General features: G+C 46.9%; 1 protein-coding gene across 8 annotated transcripts in view; it reads left to right on the top strand.

Moving 5' to 3' along the window:
* LOC149365508 (uncharacterized) overlaps positions 1 to 23,077 on the top strand; it is a 620,172-nt gene that overhangs the window by 342,179 nt on the left and 254,916 nt on the right. For all 8 annotated transcript variants that reach the window (XR_016282891.1, XR_016282892.1, XM_089543220.1 and 5 more), the window contains 2 exons: positions 6,335 to 6,389; positions 10,070 to 10,118. Coding sequence is in view for 6 of the 8 variants with exons in the window: in XM_089543220.1 (XP_089399346.1) it covers positions 6,335 to 6,389; positions 10,070 to 10,118 (104 nt within the window). In the remaining 2 variants the exon portion in view is untranslated. The remainder of the gene's footprint in view (positions 1 to 6,334; positions 6,390 to 10,069; positions 10,119 to 23,077) is intronic.

The following is a 23,077-nucleotide window of genomic DNA, read 5'->3' as shown; positions in this document are numbered from 1 at the left end:
GCTCATACTGCAGCACTGCTGTTATCTACTGGTAAAGAATGACAGTGTACGGAAAGCGTTGCAGCGTTTTGTGGGGCTGTAAGAAGGAGACTTATAATTCGGTACCCATCTTACTCGAAGCACGCCTGTCCGCCGCCTTTTGAAGCCCAGTGAAGCTCGAAGGTAAATTGATTTCGCATTTCGGAGCCTTCACACGGTGGAAAGTATTAGGAAAAAGCCATAGTAAGCAGCAAAGCCAAAATGATTTAACCGATGGACACTCACGTGAAGTCGACGCTGTAGCGGCTTGACCTGTTGGTCTGTCGATGTAGCCTTGAAGGGCGAAAATTCCAAGTCCTTCTATAGATGTCCGGTTATTATGTGAGGATTAAGCGAGCGGTTGCCACGTATTCACACTTGTGCTCTAATCCTAATCCAGCTCTGCTGAGCAGTTCTGTGCAGGTAAACGTAGAGAAAAACTAGGTGTTCAAAATTCACACGAACATCGTCCCACGGTCGAAGCAACGGTTTAGGCTCGCTGACGAAGCACCTACTGTCATTGGAGGCGTTCGGTAATAATCCAGGCAGCGTGACGTTCTCCGAAGCTCGCGTTCTCGGTGAACTCGGGTCTCAATGCCCGTTCAGTTTATATGACATTTCACTCTTCTTCAAGGCTACGTTGCGTACTGCTTGTGCCTTACGTGACTTTTACGAAACGACACACAAAAATCGAGACCAACAGCAACGATAACACACAGTATACGTACCACTAATCACGTACACCTAAGATTCCGGGATTGACGTATAATCAGCGCCTGGCTGTTTGGTCGAGGGCTATGCAAGACGTCGTTACAAACACGGCTGCTGTGGTGAAGAGGGGGGGGATATCGAGTAGACACTTGACTCGATGCCGGCAATCGCGAAAAAATAAACGGAGAAATCACTGCGATATTGCTAGGCGGGGGGGAAAGAACCGCGATGCTGTTGCGTATATATGGGACAACGCACAAGGGGGGACCAAACACGTGCGGCACACTGTGTCACGTACACGCGGCCCGTACAACACACAAGCACACGCGAGCGACGAACGCAAGGTACATACAACTACTAACACTCCTCGAGGCGGAGGGGACAGCACTCTCCGCGCAGCACACTCACACACTTTCCTCTCCCGACGCGGGCACAAAGGAGGCGACGCACCGGACGGCGTGGCGACCGACGGGTTTCGTGCGTGCGTTCGTGTGTGTGTGTGTGTGTATGTACACGGTATATATCGAGCTACAGCACTGCTGCTCCTGTTCCTGGTGTCGGTGGTGGTGGAGGGAGCGAACGGCCGCTCGCAAATCACGCTTGCGTCTCCGTTTTCCCTCCTCCGATCATTGTGGGGCGGCGGCGGAGCTCCAAGAGAACGCCTCGGCCTCTCCCCCTATGGTCTGGGGTCCACTGAGAGAGGAGAAGCCCTGGAGCGCTTCGAAGGAGCGCCCCCGAAGCCAGAGCAAGTGTCGCGACGCACTAACGGCCCCGAGCCCAGGCCCTCCGGTAGAAGTGGGTGTGCGCGGTGAAGACGTTTCGGACACTGCTCTTTTTCCCTCTCTCTCCCTCGCTCTCGCCCTGTTCCGTATGACACGAACGACGAACCTTCACGAAGAGCCAGAGAGGAAACGGACAGCGAAGTCCGATGGCTTCTTGTCGAATCACGGTGGGCGTTGAGAGGAGGATGCGGAGGAGGAAATGAGGCTTTTTGTTGAGGCGGTTGCTCCGACGGCGTCAGTCTACAAGGTGACGGCGACCGCAGCGCAACGGAGACGTAGTTGGCGCGGTGCGTCTTCCATGAAGGTGACGGCTCGGGACGAGGAAGTGGCCGAACTGAGACGGTAACGGGCTGCTCGGTCCCACGACGAAAATCCAAGTCTGTGGCGACAACAAACGCTACGGGCACACACGGACACGCGGCGGAGCAGCGTCGTCGATGCCGTCATGCAGAGCGCGGGAGCGCGCGCGCGGAACCGGGCGACGGCGGTGTCGTAGCGCGCGGCACTGCGCTAAATGTCTGGGGCCGTCGAAAACGCCGGCGCTTGAGAGCGAACGCCGAGAGCGGCTGCGGCGGCTGGCTCGTCGTCGTCGCTGGCTGCACGAGCTCGCGATATTAAAACGCGCACGCGACGGCTTTGCGGAAAAATTTTCTCCCTCCTCGCGGGTGAGGAGGTGACGTTATAAATACGGGACCACGTGGCTCGTGGCGAAAAACGCCGCCGCCACCACCTCCGGCGCCGGTTGCTGCTGCGGCGCGCGCGTAGCGCGGCGTCGCGGACGAGAGAGGGGGCGAGCGCCGAAGGGGGGGGGGGGGGCAGTAAAGTGAAATGGCGATGCTGGGAGTGGGGGGAGGGGGGGGGGGGTTGTTCTCAGGTGAAGGGGGGGCGGTCGCCCCGGGAGGGCCGGCTCTGGGGGAAGCAGCAAAGGCGGGGTTTGGCGCGGGGGCAGCTGCCCGTCGCCGCCGTCTCGGCGCTGCGACGCATGCGCTGAGCGCGCTACGGCGTCGACGACGCCGACCGCGTTTGCGTGACGTCACGGACGTCGCGAGCGCAGAGCTTCTTGCTCCGCGCGCGCGCGCCGCGCTCCCTCAGTGCGCGCGGAGAATTCCGGGCGACGCTGGAGCGGAGCTTCGCTGCCCTGGCGAGGGGGTAAGAGAGCGGCGAATGAAACAAAACAAAAAAAGAAAGCGTGCTCTCCGTTTTTCGTCGGCGCTCTGCGGAAAACGGGTGTTTTTCTCCGGTTTCTAGTTCTCGCGAAGCGCCACGAACCTCCGGAGCGGGGCGTTTCTTGCTCGGACGGGAGGCGGGATTTAAGTCCGGGCGCCGTGCTTCATGAGCGTTCTACTTTTTAGTTTCGCCGCGGCAGCTCCGACCGCTGCGCTCTCCGCGTTTAATATTTTTTTTTTATTTCTCTCCTCGGCGGTCTCCTTGCGAGCCAGTGCCGTCGCAGTTTTGGAAGAAATCGGGGCGGGGGCGGATTCCTTCGCGTTTTCCTCCAACCGGGAGACGACGACGCCACCCCCTTCCTTTCTCCCGTGTTCCAGTTTTCTTCTTTTTTATTCTGCCTTCGGTTTTCTAAATCCTTCGACGGTACCGTACTCGCTCCTTGCGGATTTTTTTTTTTTCTTGGCGTGTTATCGTGATCTTCTCTTCTTCCATTCCCCCGTGATTTCATTATATTTGATTTTGCGCTACGATTTATGCCGGTCGAAATATGGAAATCACAGATGCGCTGGATATTTGTATCAGCAAGAAGAACCGAATGCTCAATTTGAAACAAAACTGATTTATTAAGACTTTACGATGGTTCTGTGAATATCTACAGAGCGTGGACGGGCGTACTGTTGCGTCTTCGCTTGGGCGCGCCTCTCAATCGCCTCCCTGTGAATGGCCTCGCTCGAAGCTTGCTACCTTTTCTGCGGGCATGTCGCCGGCTCATGTTCCGGCATGCTTCTGGCTTGTCGCTCGCGTGATACCGAGGCTTGGGGAATTGAGAGGTCGAGACAGAATGCGCGCCTCTCGTGATCGCGTGGTTTGCACGCAGGAGCATTAAGTATACTGGGCCGTATGGTCCGCGACTCTGTGACTCATGGTAGGATGAAGGTACCGCTGACATTCAGTTAATGCGAACTCGCTTAATGCGAACAACCGGTTTATTCGAACTGACACCACTCGTCCCGCCAACATCGAGTGCATTAAAGAGGCTTCCCTTAATGCGCACTCTGCATAACTCCAACAGATTTTTGGTCCCCTTTCAGTTCAGTTTGTCGAGAGTATAATTTTGTTCCAAAGGTCGAGCCGCTTGGTAAGAAAGCTTATGCTTTCGAATCTCGGATACCACCTGTGCCCTTATTAGCGTCAGCTGCGTGCATGGTTACGAGTAGCGCGATACGTTGAACAAACGGCCGCGTAGGTACGGAACGGGTTATCGGCGTGAGCTTGGAAGAAGCAGAGCATGGAAAGGAGTATAGTTTACGAAGAACAAGGTGTGCCCTCCATAGAATACGAGGGCTTGCATGGACAATTTATGAGTATGCATTCTTGCAGCAATTCCATCACTCGCTGCGCGTTTGTATGTGTGTCTTTTTTTCTCGAAAGCTCATGCTACGAACTTGTCCATCCCGGCGATTCCATACAGCAGGCGCCTTTCGACCAGACCCTGCAAGTCTGCTACTGACGGAGCGCGTGTGTCAGGCGTTTACTTGCATTTTACTTTCCTGTCAGTCAAACGTTCTTTCTGCTCAACCTCACTCCCGTTCTCCGCTCATAACAATTAGCGATTAGAGATTCGCAGCTGTTGTTTCAGCGCTTGCGGCCCGAAGTCCTCGACGCGAACTTCTCGGGAAGGCCTTTTTTGGGGGCGCGCGCTTCAATGTAGCTCTGATAAAGCGCGGGGCGTTTCAGTGGAACATGACACGGCGTTATAGACAAACAATGGAGCTCTCGGGCATTTGCGTGAGGACGCTCGCTTTTCAGTTTGATGTGGAATGTTAGATGCGGTGAGCAAGGCTTCTTTCTCTCTCGCTCTCTCTTTCTCTGTTTTTTTCTTTACAGTAATATCTTCATCAGAATGGAGGAGCCTATTGGGCCAGTTTGTGCAAGCTCATAAAAGACAAAAGCTTGGCTGGGGACAAAACAAAGAGGACGACTAAGAGCGAGCAATTGTAGGAAGGTGACAACCTTTGTTCAGTTGGAAAACGCCATTTTGTTTCTCGAGAATTGCTTATATACCTGCAATATGTACACAAAACCGGTATAGTTTTGCCTGGAATCGGAGTTCTCTGCTTGACAGCTCTATTGCAAGATCTGGTTTCTTCTAGAAAGAATACTGCTGCACAGCTAAATTCGGCCTACGAAACAAAATGGCGTAGCTGTCATCACTCTATTGTATTGCTTTGATTCTGGTTTGCAGTGCATATATAAACCAAAGGGGAGCTCTGAACGATGAAGCTGCAAATCGAGGCTCCATATATGTTGGCTCCTGCGTTGAAACCAAGTAGGCTGCTGTCTGGCAGAAATCAATCCAAATAAATCTAAATAATTTCAAGGCCACACTCGAATTCTGCGCAGCTGCACTGGGGTTTCTGTTGAGAATGGCCTGACAGCCAAACATGCGTCTGTGTCGTCCTCTCTCATTTGTCCGATCTGTAAAGTTTTTTTCCATGTTTCTTTTTGCACTCAGCTCTATCGGTAAGATTAATAGGTTGTATGGCTTTCAGCGTGTTTTATAGCTCTTGTGTTTTTTGTAGCTCTCGTGTTATAGCTATCGTGTTTATTTTCGTCAAGAATAAACGCAAGTCAACTTTATGCTTTTCCACAATGTACCCTGGCAGCACGGAATGCTGTGAAAGTGTTTCGACGATGCATGTAGGCTCTGCATCTATATGTTCACTGTCTTGAAGGCTTGATTAGTTCTTTAAGAATGTGTAAACTTTAGTAGCGTTATCAAAAAGTAGGAAGCTCACTAATAATTTGTCGTGTAGTATAGAATGTTCGCCAGTTTGGGACAGGAACTTTCTGTTCTTTCGTCCAATGCCAAATGTACTAAATGCCTTGCGGGCACTGCTTTTCGGATCTATATAAGAGCAAATTCTGGTCCTGAGTTTTTCTTTCGTTCTCTGCACCAGTGTCGTTTTTCTACTGCTGTGCTGATTTTTCCGTAGTTATACATTTAACTGCAAGCTGTTCGCCTGTCCATCGATGTGAATAGGCTTATGTGCATTTTGGGAGTGATTTTCTACGCTTGTGGTGAGTGCGTGTTACTCCACTCATTCACTCCGGCTAAGAATGAGCGACGGGTGACTCTAGGAAAAAAACAAAAAAAAAACATCAAAGCAGTTAGCTTCAAGACAACCATTTACTCCCCTAAGAAGTGCTGCTGGAAGTCACAAATCTTCGATTTAGGCAAGCCGTAGAAATATGTTCGAACGAACGGGCGTTATTGATTGATGAGTTGCTTTTGTTGTTCTAGTTCTTGGGTTATTCTGATCGTGACCGTTTCGTGGGAACCGAAATTAAGCGCGGTAGTTTATCTTTGCTTTTTTACTGTACAAAATATGGGGGGGGGGGGGGGGGGTGGTACTTTGACGAAAGAAAGAAAAACAAATAGTGAACAGAAGACAGCGGAAGAGAACACTCGTAGAAGTGTATTGATCGCGTTAGGAATACATCAGTCCAAATTTCGCGCTCTTCGGTTTTTGCGCGCTGGCGCGCCCCGTAGCGCCATCCAGCGGCGAATGTCTGAATCGCACCAAAGTCGTGTCGGCTCTTGCTTCCCGAGTGGCTTGGGAGACCTTCTTCATGGGCTTTGCTTATATTTGCAGAATTCTTGCGGATCAACTGGACTCTCATTCGTCGATTTCTGGCAGTGACAGTTTGGTGAGTTCTATGTTATTAATTTTTCATTTAAATTTTTTCCTCCTCGACGTTCACTAGCGGGTAAAGACAGGTAAGATAAGATCGCCGTGATTTTTACGTCCCGAAGGCCGTTATCGGGTCCAGCTTCAGTTGTGCCACTCTGCGCGTTATTGACACCCAACTGTATTGTATTATGATAGTTCACGCGTTAGCAATTTTCCCCTCATTATATACAATAATTCCCCTTTTATAGGGGCCAGCCCCTATAAAAGGGGATACATCAGCGAAGACAAATCACTCTTGAAAAAGGTCGGCCTTCGGATCGAAACGTCGAGTCAAATAAATTTGCTTTTTTTAACAAAGCGTATACTTCGCTATATAATCCTGTAAGCAGTGAAGTACTTCATGCTCTCGCAACCTATATATATATATATATGAACAAACAGGAGCTGACCTCTGGTTTTCAACTGTTCTACCTGTTCACTGCATTATCATTTAACCCTTTGCGGCTCGGAATCTGCGATTGTGCACGAGGCTCTTCAAACGTCTAGAGCTGCTTTCGCAAAGAAATGAAGATAGACGTCGGGAAATTCTACGGTGCGTCTAGCAAGTGCGGTCTGGTGCTGTAACTTTTTTTTTTCTCTCGTTCAATGGAATGTTTTATGAAAGGACATTGGAGGAGATTTCTAGTTGCGGGAACAGCTTCCGATCTCAAAGAAAATAATTAATTGGGCATAAATAGTTTTTTTAAACAAGTAGGCTACAATTCCGTGAGTGTGGAAGTGTGTGGCGTGCCTGAATTCCTCAAGCTTTTGCGCCATCATGCTATGTTTGTGAAATAGGGGATTTCCAACATACACACAAATTTTCAAAATTTTCCTCGCTGGTAGAGCATACTGTGTGTCTGAAAGGGTTAGCACCAAGTTTGTTATGGAATAAAAGAAAAATCATTATCTCCACATTTTGTTAGCTAACGTACTCAGATTCAAAAGCCAATCTAAAAAATTTGTTAGCGTCGCTAAAATTTGAGAAATCGGTATGTCGCGAATTTGCATTGTGTGCAGCTAGTTCGAAATGTGTGGAAGACCAACTCGAAGCACTTAGTTTGAAATGAATGTCGCAAAAGCAGTTGTTCTTGCTTGGTGCAAAATGCAAAGTGAAATAAATGCTGAGGTGCAAATGCGCAGGTAGCATTTTTTGCGACCGGCATCTATCCGGCCGTTGCAGCGCAGTCGCTTTGTGCCTGTTACTTGGCAGTGAGATGTTTTCGGCTCAGTCTGTTCCCGTGTATTCCTCATGCTGTTTTCTGCTTCCAATATTTAAAAAAATGTGAATACAAAACAATAAAATACGATACGATACAGTACAGTATGACAGAATACAATGTGGTGCAGCACATTACGATAAAATACAATACCATACGATATAACACATTACAATGCGAATCAGTACTATAAAAATACGGTACAATACAATAGAATACAATGTAATGTGATACAATACGATACAATGCAATACAATATAATACAATACAATACGATACGGTACGGTACAGACTATAAAATGCAATACAGTACGAATCGATACGATACAATGCGAAACGATGCGGTACAATACGGTTCAATATTGCAGTATGCAATACGATACGACACGGTAAGATACTATGCGATAGAATCGGCAAATGTGAAAAACAATCCCAAACTGTTGTTTGCTTGCTTTAGGCACTGTCCTCCTCGCCATTATTGGCGCTGTTTTGAACGACTGATCCTTTTCTACTATGTACAGGGATTTGGATCATCATTGTGGGGGTTAGTCATGCAGCAGCTAACGGTGTAGGAAAGGGGGGAAGATGCCTTTTGAAGCACAAACTTGAACACAAAGACCGAGGGGACTCACTCCCCTGACCAAGGTTTTTAGCAGTGGACTTGCCTTCGTCTTGGTAACTGCGTTCATCCTTAGAGAGGGTCATAGGGGCCCCTTTATGTGAGGAAGACTCGGGTATGATGAGGGAGGTTGAGGTTGGAGGTTTTTTTACACTTCATTGCATGCTACATGAAACAGTACAGAAGGAGGTCTCCAAGTTAGACTGCGAGGGGGACCTCCTGCTGCAAAGCGGATAAGAATAATTTATGGTAGACAGCATAGTAAAAATAGTGAAAGCCCGAAAAATAACACGCGATTACATTCAAAATGCGCAATACGTAATTATATAACTTCCAACTGAAAGTGCATTGGCGCGTTACAGTTACAAAGCAAATGGCTATGCCAAGAAAGTAATGGGAAAGGGTGCATGGGAGAGGAAGGAAACGTATTGGGAAGAGGAAGGCATTTTGTGATGAAAAGGCATATTCCATGCATCAGTTTTCCATGCATGTTTCGTCCAGTGAACTGAGACTTGACGCCATTCCTGCTATAGTTTAATCTTTTACTTATATTTGTATATTTGCAGACAAAAGACGCCTCCTTTATCTAACCGGCTTCCTAGCAGCTTGTGGTACACACTATGTGTCTAGTGTAGCTAGACAATTCTCAAGCGAAATGAGGTTCAATGTATTTTCTTGAACAGGTAAAATTGGCGTAAATTCTCAATGTCGCGCATTTGTGGTTAACCGGAAATGAACTAATCATTATTCGCAAAGACGCATTTTAAACATCAGGGCTTCGCACAGGCAGTCATGCTCATCATCATCATCATTTATTTTACCCTTAAAGGCCTCTGTTGAGGCATTACATAAGGGGGGGGGGGACAAAGCAAATGCAACTGAGAATAATACGTTAATACAACAAAACATAATGCAATACAATAAAATGAAAAACGATACATCACAATACAACGTTGGTCAATAATGAAGGGCGCAAGGCTGAATTAGGCGGTAACAACAACAACAACAACAAGAAAAAGAATAAGTGTAACTGGGTGAAGTTTGAGCAGTGTCTTTTATTCAGTACAGTGATTAATTAATGCCTGTCGAAATTTAGTAGCATCGCGCTCGTTAACAATGTAGTCGGGTAGCAGGTTCCAATTTTCTATTGCAGTTGGAAGAAAAGATTTATTAAATGCCAAGGTCGATCCATGTATACGTTGAATGCTGAGGAGGTTAAACAGGCGGCGCGATGTTCTGATGGGAGCTAGTAATTATGTGTCACGAAGATCAGGAAAATTGTAATATAACTTATGAAAGAGGCAGAGTCGTGCGATTTTCCGTCGGACCTCTAGTGGCGGGATGTTAAGTGAAGATTTAATACTGGTGATACTGCTGTGTCTATTGTAATTTGAGGATATAAAACGGGCGGAGAAATTTACGTGATGAGTAAACGGAGTGAAGCCTTGCCACCGGATTGAGAGCAAACTGCCCACCGTGGCAGGTGGCAGTTCAATTAATGATTGATCGCGAGAGTCTGAGTGGGAAGAGCAACCTGGGTCGCACAAGCCCCACCGGTTGCCACGCCTGCAATCGCAGGGCAGTTCCTTCCCTTATAAAAATTGTCTATATACAGTCTATACACTTCTTATTGACTCTATTGACTTCCTACAGGTATTGCTTTCTCTCTATTCATAGTCTATAGACGGTTTATAGACAAAAGTCTACTAAAAGTGTTTGGCCCTAAATATATAGATTGTCTATAGGCTGTCTATGGAATTTGAAAAGTTTGAAAAGTTTGAAAAGTATTTATTTGAAGTGTGTCTACATACACTTCAGGAAGGAGGCCAAAAGGCGTGGTGCCTGACGAGGGCCTTCCTCCCTGGGGGTAAGCAAACTGCATTCGGCACATACACACACAAAATAAACAAATACAATAAACGTAGCGGTCTCCACGACACTTGTTGGCATGTTGAAATGAAATAAAAAAACTTTACAGCAATGTTAAGGTAGCTTCAAAGTTGTTGAGATGCGTGCTGTTGGGTTACAGGGAATTATAAAAGGGGAAAAATATATATAATGATGCTAACTATTATCAATTTACAATATGTCACAGGATGTACCGGATAGTCATGCAGTCAACAGTGCAATCACTTTTCTATTGTATATTTTTTGAGTTTTGCATTGATAGATGAGGTCATGAAAATTTCTGTTTTCATTCAAAAAGGTAGTCATTTGGTATTTAATCGTTTGGAACCCGTAATTTGTTCTTGCTTTTGGTGCTCTTTGCCTATAGACTTTGCTTATGCTCTTTGCCTCTATTGCCTATAGGCTTCTGTCTGTAGACAGTCTATAGACTTCATAGACAGAAGTCTATAGACACTCTATAGACTGCCTAAAACTTTTTTTGTAAGGGTTGTCGCTTATCCGCTGCACTACTGCTCCAGGAGTGGCATGAAGACTTCCAGAGTTATGCGAATGTAGAGAATGACCGACCTGACGGCGTTAAAAGGTGATGACAAGAAGTTACACGTCAGTAACGCAAAAATTAAAGAAATTAAAAAGATACCGGTGTGTGGCCAATGAGCGTAGTTCGTAACGAAGAGCACTCGCACATTGCCATCGCGTAACCCAAGCGAACGCCACTGAATTTTTTTTTCCATCTCGTACTTTGTCGGGGGCTCTATCTCCTCCACACGCCTGCTGCTGCTGTGTCAGCAAGTTAATGGGGCGTACGAATAAAAACGAATAACAGTCGAGGCACAGGCACCGGTATCATATGCGAACCTATATTAGCTCTATACGGTGGTTAATATATGCGCGCTTCTCTCTTGATTTTCTCCAGGGCATGATCAGCGCCATTGCGCCGCTCTTTCACGGTCCGTTTGATTTGTTCTCTCCTGCTCGGGTTTCTTCTGTATTCATTAGAGCATGCATTCTGAGTGCCTCTAAGAACTCACGTTTAATGATATTGATCGGCCTCAAGTAAGAGCCCTCTAAGTCAGTGTATTTTGTTATATATTTGACTTAGTTCTGTAAACCCTCTATTACTTCCAATTTCAGGTTGTTAAGCATTACCGGGATTGGCTCACGCCCATCCGGCGTTCGGTCGTGATATCTTGAGAGACGAAAGTCATGACACGTTCCTTAACTAAGCGTTTTTATAAGCGAGGAAATATTTAATAGCGGGCCATAAATTGCAAATAATAGCGGGCGGTTTTGCAAATAATAGCGGGCCATTTGCAGCTGGCGTTCGCGCGTCGTTGATTTGTAGCATGCTAAACATAAATCCAGTGAGAACGATCTTTCTGTGCGAAAAGCAGTCGTATATTCTCTGAGGATTCAACTGTTTGTGACGAAAGTGCAGTGTCACGTTAGCGTATCTCCAGCAGTCCTCTCATTAAGTGCAAATGTAGGGGCAAGTACTATGTTAAAGTTTTCGGAAAATTCCGAATAATCCCTCTGAAAAGTCTGTGATATAAGGAATTCTGTCAGCAGAAAGCATTTATGAGTCTAATGAGTTTAGAGGAATCTCGCAAGGTGGAATACATTTGATTTAAGAAAGTAGTTACTGATTTTAATCCACACAAGCGCAGCCGTACGGCTACAAAGGAAAGTCTGCAGCTTTCACAGAAAGTGCAGAAGAATTAGCCGTAGTCTGGGCGTCGAACCCGGGATATACAGGCGGTGGTACTCGGATGTCGTTTCATCTTCTAGTTGTACCATTTGGGCCTCGCTTTCCTATCTGCAAACCGTTCTGAATAGCTTAATTGTTAGAGCGGCTGCCCCGGGTGGAGGGTGGTCCCAGGTTCGATCCCCGGACCAGGAGGAATTTTTCTCCAGCTTCTAGGCACAAGGCTTCGCTTCGTTGGATGAAAATGATTATTGAAAGCGTTTACTTCCCCTTGTCTGCTTGGTTATTGCTTTTTTTAATAAATAGGCTTCACGTGCCAAAACTACAAAAAGGATATGCCGTGTACGTACTTGCTGGAGGGCTGTGTAATATTTTTGGTAAGCTGAGACACTTTATCGCTGACTAAAATCTCAGTGTGTGGACATCTTCTACATATACACACGCACGCACACACAGAAAAGCAATGTAACAAAAAATCATGTTCTAATCCTTGCCGCGTCTGGATTACTCTATGCTGCATTTTATGTGATAGGATATTCCTTTATGGAGTAGTGAGTACCTTCTTGTTTCTCTTCTCTTAACAAATATCCCATATATAGGCTCTGATGTATTGTTCCAGGCTGCATTACATACGCTATAGATACATGGGTGCTCCCTTGTTATTCAAACAAACTTTAAGTAAAAAAAAAAACACAATGGGAAATTTTTTGTCTTCACAAAAAATATTTTGTCGTGTAACTGCTGTGCTGTCCCTTGTCGTACCGACAGAAGTACAGAAAAATACTGCAGTACTGCAGAAAAATCTTTCATTACGACAAATCATTTTGTAGTGTTTTGGGCACTATTCTGTCTTTTATATTTCGACTGGGCTTGGCCCCCGTTGGTGAAGAGGGCTTTACTGAAACTCACATACTGCGGCGCTGTGTGCATAAAGAGCGTTGGCCCGTTTCGCGTCGACCAGGGGCGTCTATACTGTGCAGTTATTCCGTGCGCAGGGGACTGTCGAATGGACGGACAAAAATGAGCAGAAATGGAAGAACAGCAGGGATGTTCTGTGCAGTAACCAAAGATAACTTACTCAGTCCTATTAAGTTTCTGTTATGACAATGTTTTAATGCGAAATAATTACTTGTCCCATTACGCGTAAAAGCTGGCGCCATGTGCGCCATGTCATGTGTGTACTCGACATGGTGTGACATGTGTGTACTGGAAGATGGTAGAGAAAATCGCACTGATGGCAAGAAAGATGGGATGACGTCATCAAACCGCCCTATGACGCACACAGTAATCTGGGCACCGCCACTTCAGAAGATTCTATGCATGTTGTTCGGCTATATACTCGCCACTAGTCGACATCCATGTGTAGGCAGTTTCCCCGACATTCGTACCAAAATGGTGGCGCAATTGTTTGTCGTACAGCGTTCGGGGTGGTGTCATATTATTTCTCGTTGCATGTAGCTTACTTGTGCTAACCAAGTTGGAGGCTAGCTTGCGACAGGGATCCGAACCGACGACAATTGCTCCTTGAATTGTATGACTTCCCAGACTTTCGTATTAAAATTGTGATGCAACCGTTAGTCGATTGTACAGCGTTCCGGCTGGTGTCATACGCGCGAGCGTGTGTGTGGTTGGTGTCATACAACGCATTCATATGAGTGGGCGCAAACATCTACATCTTGCGTCCACGACACGTAAATTCGGCCAACCTCGTCGTCGTGCTGCGAGAGGGTCCGAAAGTTTGCGGTCAGGTGCGTAACCTATACGCAAACTCATAAGCTCGTAGAAAAGAACTTTAATGCACGCACAAACATTACGCGTAAGCAATATTCAACCGAGGGCAGTAATGCTTATACATTCCCATTCGTAAACAGTCTTAAGTGGCTCTGCTTATTTTTTTTTTACGCATGAAAGAGTTCATAGCGTTAGTGTCAAGGTTCTTCGACACATCACTGCTTCAGACCTCACAAGGATTACCGAGCCAGAGGGGTGGAAGATAATGGCCTTATCGGTTTTCATCGGAACAGATAAAGTGCCGGAATGGGGTTTGACCGACTTTTCAGAGGTGGTCGGTGCTGTTGAAGCATTATATTGTACATCTGACATCACAAGTTCATGCATTGCAACTGGAGCGAAATTTTTTAAATTCCTTGAATGACGACCGCATTGCTTGAGACCTAATAGGGTGCTGTATAATTCGCGTGTTCGTAATTAGGCAGCAACTAGCGGACGGGGATAGTCCTTAGCTTGTAGTGATCGTGGTGGCGTGCGTGATAGTGACACAGCGGTGTTTACGGTGTTCAGCGGCGGTGCTAAAAGGGGAATGCGCTAAGTGATGAGTCAGAAAGTTGTTTCATACGTAAACAGCAACCATCGGAGCGCGGAGATGGGACCGGCGTGACCCATGCATATACGAATGCGGCGTTTGTTTCTATCCGTGCATTCACTGTTTCCTTTTAAGAAGCAAGAGGAGGAATAGGGAGGAAAAGAAGAGGGCTGCTTTTCCCCGACGACCATTTTCTATATCGGGAAAACGTTTTTGCCATGTAACGGCAGAGATTCACTTCTCCTGTCTGTGAAAATAGGCGAAAATAAAAGGAAGCGGAGTTTCTCCTGACGCGTGTGCCTGCTTTGTGTTTTCGTCATTCTCTCTTAGAGTTGGTTTTTTGCGGGCTGTATTACCCTGTCTTTTTTTTTCTTTTTTGTCCAATCGGTGGTCATAAACGACGCATGACCAGCGGACGGTATTCAGGAACAAAAATCGATTTCGCATGTGTCTTCTGTCGCCATTTTTGTGGTTAGCGGGGAGTGTAGAATAATAGAAACGATGCATTACTTATCGTGATTGGAAATGCACGTATCGATACATGCGCGCTTCGTAGGTTTGCCTCGGCTGATGCGACCGCTGTGGCTGCGACCGTTTAGTTTATTAGTTGATAGGTTGCTTGATTGATTGACTGGCTTGGAGAGTAGATTTATTGTCTTCGAGTGCTTAGTGTGCGTGTCAAATATTGTTCTACGAACGACATAAAACAGAGTTTGTGGGAGTTTACTGAATGAGTCACTCTAGTAGGAATCATTCTATCAAATCAAACATTAACTATTCGTTTTTGCATAGTTATTCTCACTGTCTCGCAGCACCGTGTTGAAATGAAGTACGAACGCTTGATTGGAAGCCTGTTAAGCGGATCGCTCTACCAGTGACTTCGCAAAGCCTTCATTTTTAGTGTTTATTGAAGAAATGGCCACTCCTGTTCTTATATTAACTAGTGGCAGTGTTCTTGCTTGAAAATTTGAAGCATCTTGTAGGACCAGACTTTCGGCGCACCAATATTTATCGAATAGCTTCGAAACGGTCACCTGACTAGCGGACGCGACGCTTTTTTATTTGTCTATCTACTGCCCCCGATGTGCCATAAGCACTCTAGGGTAGAGTGGCTTCGACGATATATCCTGTACAAAGAGAGTAGTGTGAAGTAAGCCTATTTTACGACGTAACAGGTAACCGTTATACAATGCTAGCTGTAATGTTACACCAAGAAACAAATTATAACTATTACAGTAGGTGAACTTATACAGAAAGAAGGTTCAGGTCAGTGGACGTCTGAGACAAAAAATGAGTGATATGCGCTAACGGGGTGGTATGCGTTGTCGAAATTGTGCTTGGCGTTCGCACGCTTGCCTCGCTGCTCGAGCAAAACGATCGAGCTGTCATATTTTCTGTACATTATTATGCCGTGAAAGTCCACGTGGAACGCACGTGGAAGCCACAGTGTATTTATAGTCCTTAGTCTTGCATAATCCGCGCTTTTCGCGACCAAGCACCTCTTTCTTTGTGCGTTCCTCCACATTCCGAGCTCTTCGTACTATTCCCGGGGAACCAAGCCGTCACTTCAGCAGAGTGACCATCTCTTAGTTATTGAAGAGGAGGGGGGGGGGGGGGGGGGAGAGGGAAAGTTGCGCACAAACAAGTCGCGTTTCGGGGAACGGTTGCAAACTGGCAGGACAGGTGACGCGAGGGGACAGTAGAGACAGCGGGATCGGACCACGAGCAGGGAAGAGGATTTGGGAAAGAAAAATCGTTATTACGGCGGGCAGCGTGTCGCGGCTATGGGAAAAGGGACTGTGGGGGAGTGGGACAAAATTGGAGAGCGGTGTGTTTCAGGCAGCGCTGCCGTGAGGGGAGCGTAGAGGGGTTGTACGTAGAGCTCGAAGGGCTAGCCGCCTTCAAAAGGCAAGGTGGTGTTCGCGCGAGTTCTCAGTCGAGCTGCTGTCCCTCTCTACTTCCACCGTCACTTTGTAGAAAGAAGAGAAGGCCAACCGGGCGCTGATGACCGAAAAGAACGGTGGAGGAAGGGGAAAGGAAGAGAGGGGTTGGCCAACTGCAAGCGGGCAAGCTAGCATCTGCCTGGGTGCGTTAATAAGCGCGATGCGCGTCACTCTGCCTGGCGCGCCCTAACAACTCCGGGCTAGCACGGTCTGCTGAGGGTTTTGAGCGCCGCTCGCTGGCGTTAAGCCGTTGTTGCGTCCGTCCGCTCGTACGCCCGTCCGTCCGCTTCGTTTAGCCCGCTTTCTAGTTTGTTTTCTTCTCGGTGTCCGAGCGTATTTTCTCACCGGTGGCGGAGACCTCTTTCTCGATTACGCGCACGATTTGTTGCCAAGTTAAACAACGGCGTGTTGGGAGCCGGGGAGCCTTGGGACGCGCTCGCACGCGCTCCCGTCACATCTTCTCTCCCCTGCTTTAATTCCCTCGCGCTGTTTTGGCGATTTTTTTTCTTCGCTCAGTTATGGGCGTATGTAGCTCTATTTCGTATTTGCTTGGAGGCAGCGCACTTCCAGGTGATTGGCCGGAAAAGTTTGCGAATTTGCGCGGTCCGTTGTTATGAGGCGCAACGAAGCTTTTGAGGGCGTGCATCTTCCAGTGCTCCAGCTGTGCTGCGAGAAACGATATTGAATGCACGCCAGTGCAGACGCTAAACAATCTGCCGCTGTTTTGGTGGGGTGCGGAAAAATTTGCACATCGAATATGCTGTGTGCATGTTAAGAATGCTGTGCTTCTGCGTTGTGGTCTGTCACGCCGCGTGTTTGGTTGGCGGTTGCAATTCGGTGTTCGGCGAATTGTACCGCTACTCATATTCCTCTAGCTGCGCTCTCGGAGATGTTTGGGGTAACGTGCTGCTTGTTGCGTCTGGAAACTCAACGAAATTTCACTCTGCTCGCCTGCCATCCCTGGGCTGTTCTTTTTAATAATGCGAAAACATTATAAGGCTCACGAGACGAAAAGCTGTCCGCAGAATCTGTCACCGGAAGTTGTCCGCAGACCGTTGCACCGGAAGTCGAGTGACGTCATAGCCGTGATGAAGTGTGGTAAAGGTTTTAAAATTGACTCCGATGTAGTATGTCGTAATGATAGTTTGTAGTTTAACAAATACCGTATATAATGAATGTCGTAGTTCGTCGTAATTAAAAACCGGATATAATGAACATGCCGGATATAACGAAGTATCGAATTATGTCTTAACTAGAAACCGTATATAACGAACTTACCGGATATAACAAAGTGTCACGTGACAGGATGACTAAAAAAAGGCATCAAAAAGTCACGTTACATAGGGTGACCTTTGCTTTCGCATTTCTCCAGTGCAGCTGACTGCAGTCCTCTCAAAGTTTTTCCTTCTCCGCCCTTCGTCCAGCTCTTCATTTCTCCTGTCATTGTATCGTAGCCTTTCCTCTCTCTCTCTCTCTTTCTTTCTCTAGCTGAAAAAACAAAAAAAGTAAAGCAGACGCTGAAGCTCCGCCTTAAGGGTATGACGTGAAAGCGTAACGGGTTTATGCTCATATATGCGGAATCGGTAATTCTCGACATTACGTTCACAGATCCGTAGGAGTCATAATACCACTACTGGCGCAGTGGTGCAGCGGTCAAGCGATGCACCACTGTCCTGCGATGACAGGTGTCCGACCGAGGTTGCTCTTCCCGAGCAACCAGACAATAACTGCACCCGCCATGGTAGGCAATTTGCTCAGTGTCCCGCGGGCAAGTTGTTCCTAACAGAGGACAAACGTTCTGAGAGTACTATGCGTTATTGTTATACGGCCATCTCGCTTTATTCGTTTGTTCAGCAAACTTAAGTCGTACAATGCTACGAAGTTTGTGTTGTCAGCTCACTTCTCTAGTTTCCAATACAGCCTTGCAGACTAAAGTGGCTCGGTATTCTCCATTGGGTTACGCTAATCTTCACTTTCTACTCCTGATAAGCATAAACTAGTGGCTGCAAAGGACACGAACTGAAAGAGAAATAATCTCTCCCACACGCGCTCACGCACGCACGCACGCACGCACGCACGCACGCACGCACGCACGCACACTTCCCCACGGTTTCTGTCAATTTGCATCCATCCAAATGTTGAAACAAAACGACGCTGCGAATCGTCCTCCATACTGGCGAAAGTAATTTATGAAGCCCTCATATATCGCTACAGTAATCGTTCCATTTCCAACCGCTTTTACACCGTGCCATGTGCCGGTCCTGAAACGAGATACTATACGTATTCCACATTATTTTATTTGTCTCCACGAAATTGCAGTCTGGCGGACGGTGCGCGAATAGACAGCGATTAGTAGGAATCGTATAAACATACACATACCGCCTTCAACCGTATCTTTGAAAACAGACGTGGCCCGGTACATAATAGAGGCGGGATATATCATTAAGCGGAGCTCGTGATGTCCGTTTGAGGACGTCGGTCGTTGGACGTATCTTCCGCTCGCTCTCTTCGCTTTTGTACTCCCCTCAATTTCTCTATCGTTGCCATTTGTCTCCATTTCAAGCAGATTGAGCTGTTGCATTCCCCCCCCCCCCCTTTCCTGCTTTCCAAAAGTGGCTTGCAATCCAGGCGCTCGTTTGAATCGAACTAAACGTTTCCCCCTTTCACCTTCTCTCCCAACCGCATGTTGTTTCTTCCTGGCCTACCGCGGACTCTGGTCTCGATTTTATGTTTTCAAGGGGGCGGAGATAAGAGGTGACTGTGTTTGCGCTTCAATTGTACATGCTTCGCGGCTAATCGGCGCTGGGAATTTTATGCATGCGCCGCCCTGATTGCTGTATATACTGTAGGCAAGCTATATAGCTACGCAGTGATCACGGAGAGCTCTTGAATGGTTTTTGTTTTTATTTTTATTCCCTCGTTCGCTGTTGGCATCACAAATGACGTAGATAACATTTGCATTGGCGTTGCCGACGAAGGCCCGGTTGTTCTCGGAGTGAAATGCTCGCGTACGCGATACGGGCAGTGACTCTGTGCGCCGATGTGTGTGCTGTATTGAATCTCGGGCCTTGTGCGCTGACGCAGTATACTTAGTTTGTATTTGATTTTGAGAGAAAAAAGGGAGAGAAAAGCGCTCAGTGCGTGTAATTTTCAGCTCATCAACTGTAGTCGGATCGATCAATCAATCAATCAATCAATCAATCAATCAATCAATCAATCAATCAATCAATCAATCAATCAATCAATCAATCAATCAATCAATCAATCAATCAATCAATCAATCAATCAATCAATCAACCTAATTAATTAATTATTTTTTATTTCCTTTGAAAAGGAGGAGTACGGCACTAAAAGCTCGAACACCTTGACGAGGTTTAGACCCCTCGCAAGTTGGCAACACTTCAAGATGGCGGCTTGTCATACATAAAAGATTTCAAATAAATGGACAAGCATTAGAGTGTATCAGGTAATATAGCTTGAGTTCAGTTCAGTTCAGTTTATTTACCTTAAAGGCCCCCTCGTATCGGGGGTATTACATTAACCTAGCGTGACTTGGAATTAACCACGCATTAATCGCGACGTTATCACAATCGGATGACGCCATTGGCTGCATGGCCTCCTTCGAGGGAGTTTGCCGGTTCGTTCTTTGTTGTATCCGACTATAATCGTGTTTCTCTGGTGTGAGTGCTTCCGTTTGGTTTCTGTGGATTTCCAAACGGAAGTTCATTTTGGGCTTTAGATTCATACTTTTGAAAACGTGCGCTTCGATTGAATGTGTTCGTGTTTACAATCGCAGACGCTGTACTCAGTATGCGACGCGAGATAGATCGGAGTGACTTGTATTGCGAAATTACTGCTTCAACAGCAATCCTTAGAAAGACGGTGGTTCTCTGAAAACTTGACCTATGACCGGTGATATGAAATAACTTGGATACGGTCTGGCTAAGGGAAGGTCACGTGGTACGAAAGTTTAAAGAAAATCGTCTCGGAGGATAATGCAAGCCCATGTCCAGGCAAGAGTCAAGCGAATTCGAAGGACAAGTTAAGGGAATGTTTAGGCAACAGATAAGGTTAATCGAAACCAACTGCTTTTGCACGTCATACTAGGTATAACGGTGTAAAAACTTTGTCGTTTTTTGAAGGCAATCAAAATTTAGGTTATGAGAAATACAGTAGAATTTCAATCAGAGAGGGCGCCACGCGAGGTGCCCTTTTGACATTATTTTTATTGTTATTTTCTCTTTGACTGTTTCTAGTGCACTACAGTAGAATGCCTGTGGCTGTTAGTGGAGAGCTCAATAAATAAATAAACAAACGAAATGAACAATCTCTCCGCTGTTATTCTCTGCATTTTTGAAAGAGGCAGTCGTAGAGGCGAACTGGGAAGAGTTTGAGATGAGAATTAGTGGAGGAAAGTTTAGTAACCTGCAGTTTGCGGATGACATCGCCCTTCTAAGTAATTCAGGAGATGTGGAGGTGATGGAGAGAAACCTTTATTACCAGCACCGTTAGTCAGGGCCTACACACTCAGGTAAAGAATACTGCAGTACAACTGACGACGTAAGTATTTAAAGCAGAACAGTGGTACTAAAATCATAAAAGAACTGAAGTAATGTTCAACAGTTAGCAAGGAAACCACAGTTTACAATACGCGGTGGGGTATTGGAGATGGTCAAAGAATACACCTATCTAGGTCTAGCAGTGACCTTAGAACCTGAACACGAATAAGAATGCGGAGGCGTGCATTTGACAGATACTCTCAGGTAATAAATTTCCCTCAGAGGGAAAGAATCCCAACAGTTTTGTCTTGTCAGTGTTCACCTAGGAGACAGAAACGTGGAGGCTAGCGAAATTAAATTTTTAACCAAATTCAAGACAGCGCAGTGAGCTAAAGAAACGAAAATGGCATGTGTAACATTAAGACACATGATGAGAGTTGAGTGGGTGAGCAGATTAAACCTACTCTACCTGAAATCGAGAAGGAAAAGAAGAAATAGACGCAGAAAGGCTGTGTCATTCTGAAAAGTGTTAACTGATAGTCCCATAAGATAACGGAGTGAATTCTAAGCGAAGAGTCTAGTAGCCGGAGGCTCTGAGAATCAGGCGGGCAGGTATGAACTGGAAATTTGCGGGAACAACGCGGCCACACCTGATGGAGCCTTTGCACTGGTGTGGACGCAGCTGGTCGCCTGGAGAAGAAGAACGTGATGATAATGAACATCAAGTACTGCATGGATGCATCTGCGAAATTCTGTGAGTAGATGATGGTTCTGCTCAGTCTTTTCTGCGTCTCTAGCACCCTGCACGGACGATAATGCCGTGGACACCGCACAACGTCGCCGTCTTGCTACCGCTGTAAAAGAACGCATAGCCTTGAGCAGAGCTCCACTTTATTGGTACGCTATTGCGCCGTTAACACGAAACGTCTGTGTTCAACCTCAGCCTCCGAGGAAACGCAGTAATGGACCCTCGTCGGGCAAGTGTTCGCCGCTTTGAAATGACGTCCCCTATACATACACGACAGGCCTGTAACACTCAATCATTTCCTGCGCAGCTCCCCCCCCCCTCTCTCTCTCTCTCTTTCCTCCTAAACGTCTCCGCGGCCGCTTCGCAGTGTGCGGCGCTGTCAACTTCCGGTTCCAGATTGTCCGGCGACTCGCAAGAACTCGCGAGGACGTGCGGCAGCAAACAACCAAGTTGGCGCGATCGGACGAAAAGGCTTTTAGTCCCAAAACTGCTCTCATTTCCGATAGCTAGCTCGGTCGAACGTGCGACGTCGTGGACGCCTTAGCCCTACTCGCGGGGACACTGTTTGTGTGCTCGCTGAACCGCCATGTTTATGCGTCGTTCTCTTTGCCTAGTGCCGGCAAGCGCGCTCACGAAAGCGCGCACCACAAATTGCTTCGGGCCAGTTATCAATTTCTGTGGCGTGTTCCGGAGGCATGATCTAAGGCAAACACTTGACACAAAGCCCGGGGGGCGCCGCCTCCTATGCATATACTATATGTCCGCTGCGAGTAGTGTTGCGTGAGCGAACCAACATGGTCGTCGTGCGCAGCAAGGTATTCAAGAACAAAAAGAGGAGAAATAAAATGGCGGGAAAAGGAGGGGGGGGGGGGTGCGCTAGAAACACTACATATGTGAGACCACTGCAAGGCTTGTTTCCGAGATCTGCGAATCTATTAGTTTCTCTGGAAAGATCGGGAGAGGGAGAAGGGAGAGAAAGATGGGGAATATATGCATATGCAGGCTCCATTTAATATGTACGCGATCGGCGTTGTTCTTGCGCGCGTTGGAAGCCGGAAAGAGGGTGAGAAGGTAAAAAGAAAGAGGGAACTCGTATACGTCCCTCTCATAGGCTAGAAACTGCAGTGAAAGAGCCATCAAGTCTTTCGTGCACTGACTGAGATCTGCGGGACCATTTACCAAGCTGTGCAGTTTAGGGCCGGTCCCGCAAAAGAAAAAAAAAAGAAAAAAAGCAGAGAGAAGTCAAAGGAAAACATGATTCGGCGAAAGGTAGACACGACCTCTCCAGGTCTACTATGTTCGTTATTCCGCTAAGCTATATTAGCCTGCCCGGGATCTGTGCGAAAGAAGCAAGACATTAAGGATCGGCCAAGAAAGACCCAGGGAGAGGTTGTAGGGAGAGGGGGTTGGACAAAGGAGACTGGCTAAGGCGTTCGGTAGGAAATGAGTCCACTTGAAGTCTTGCACGCGCGGCGTTCCGAAAACCGCCGTTTTTGCCGATTTGGGCGTGCTCTGTGCAGACACTTCTTCCTCTCTGGTCCAGTTCCGTTTCCGAGGGCACTCTGGTAATACTGTATGGTTGCAGCGAGCCTGAATGCTGCTGACGCTATTTCGCTACCTCCCCCCGTTTTCCCTCTTTCTTTCTCTGCCTTTCATCTGTGTCCATCATTTATGAGCTGTTTATTTAGAAGAGCGGAAAT

This window comes from Amblyomma mixtum, chromosome 1 (assembly GCF_055824585.1).
Source record: "Amblyomma mixtum isolate Tamu chromosome 1, ASM5582458v1, whole genome shotgun sequence".
Taxonomy (NCBI): domain Eukaryota; kingdom Metazoa; phylum Arthropoda; class Arachnida; order Ixodida; family Ixodidae; genus Amblyomma; species Amblyomma mixtum.
The sequence above is the reverse complement of the archived record's forward strand: the minus strand, read 5'-3'. Positions and strand labels throughout refer to the sequence as shown.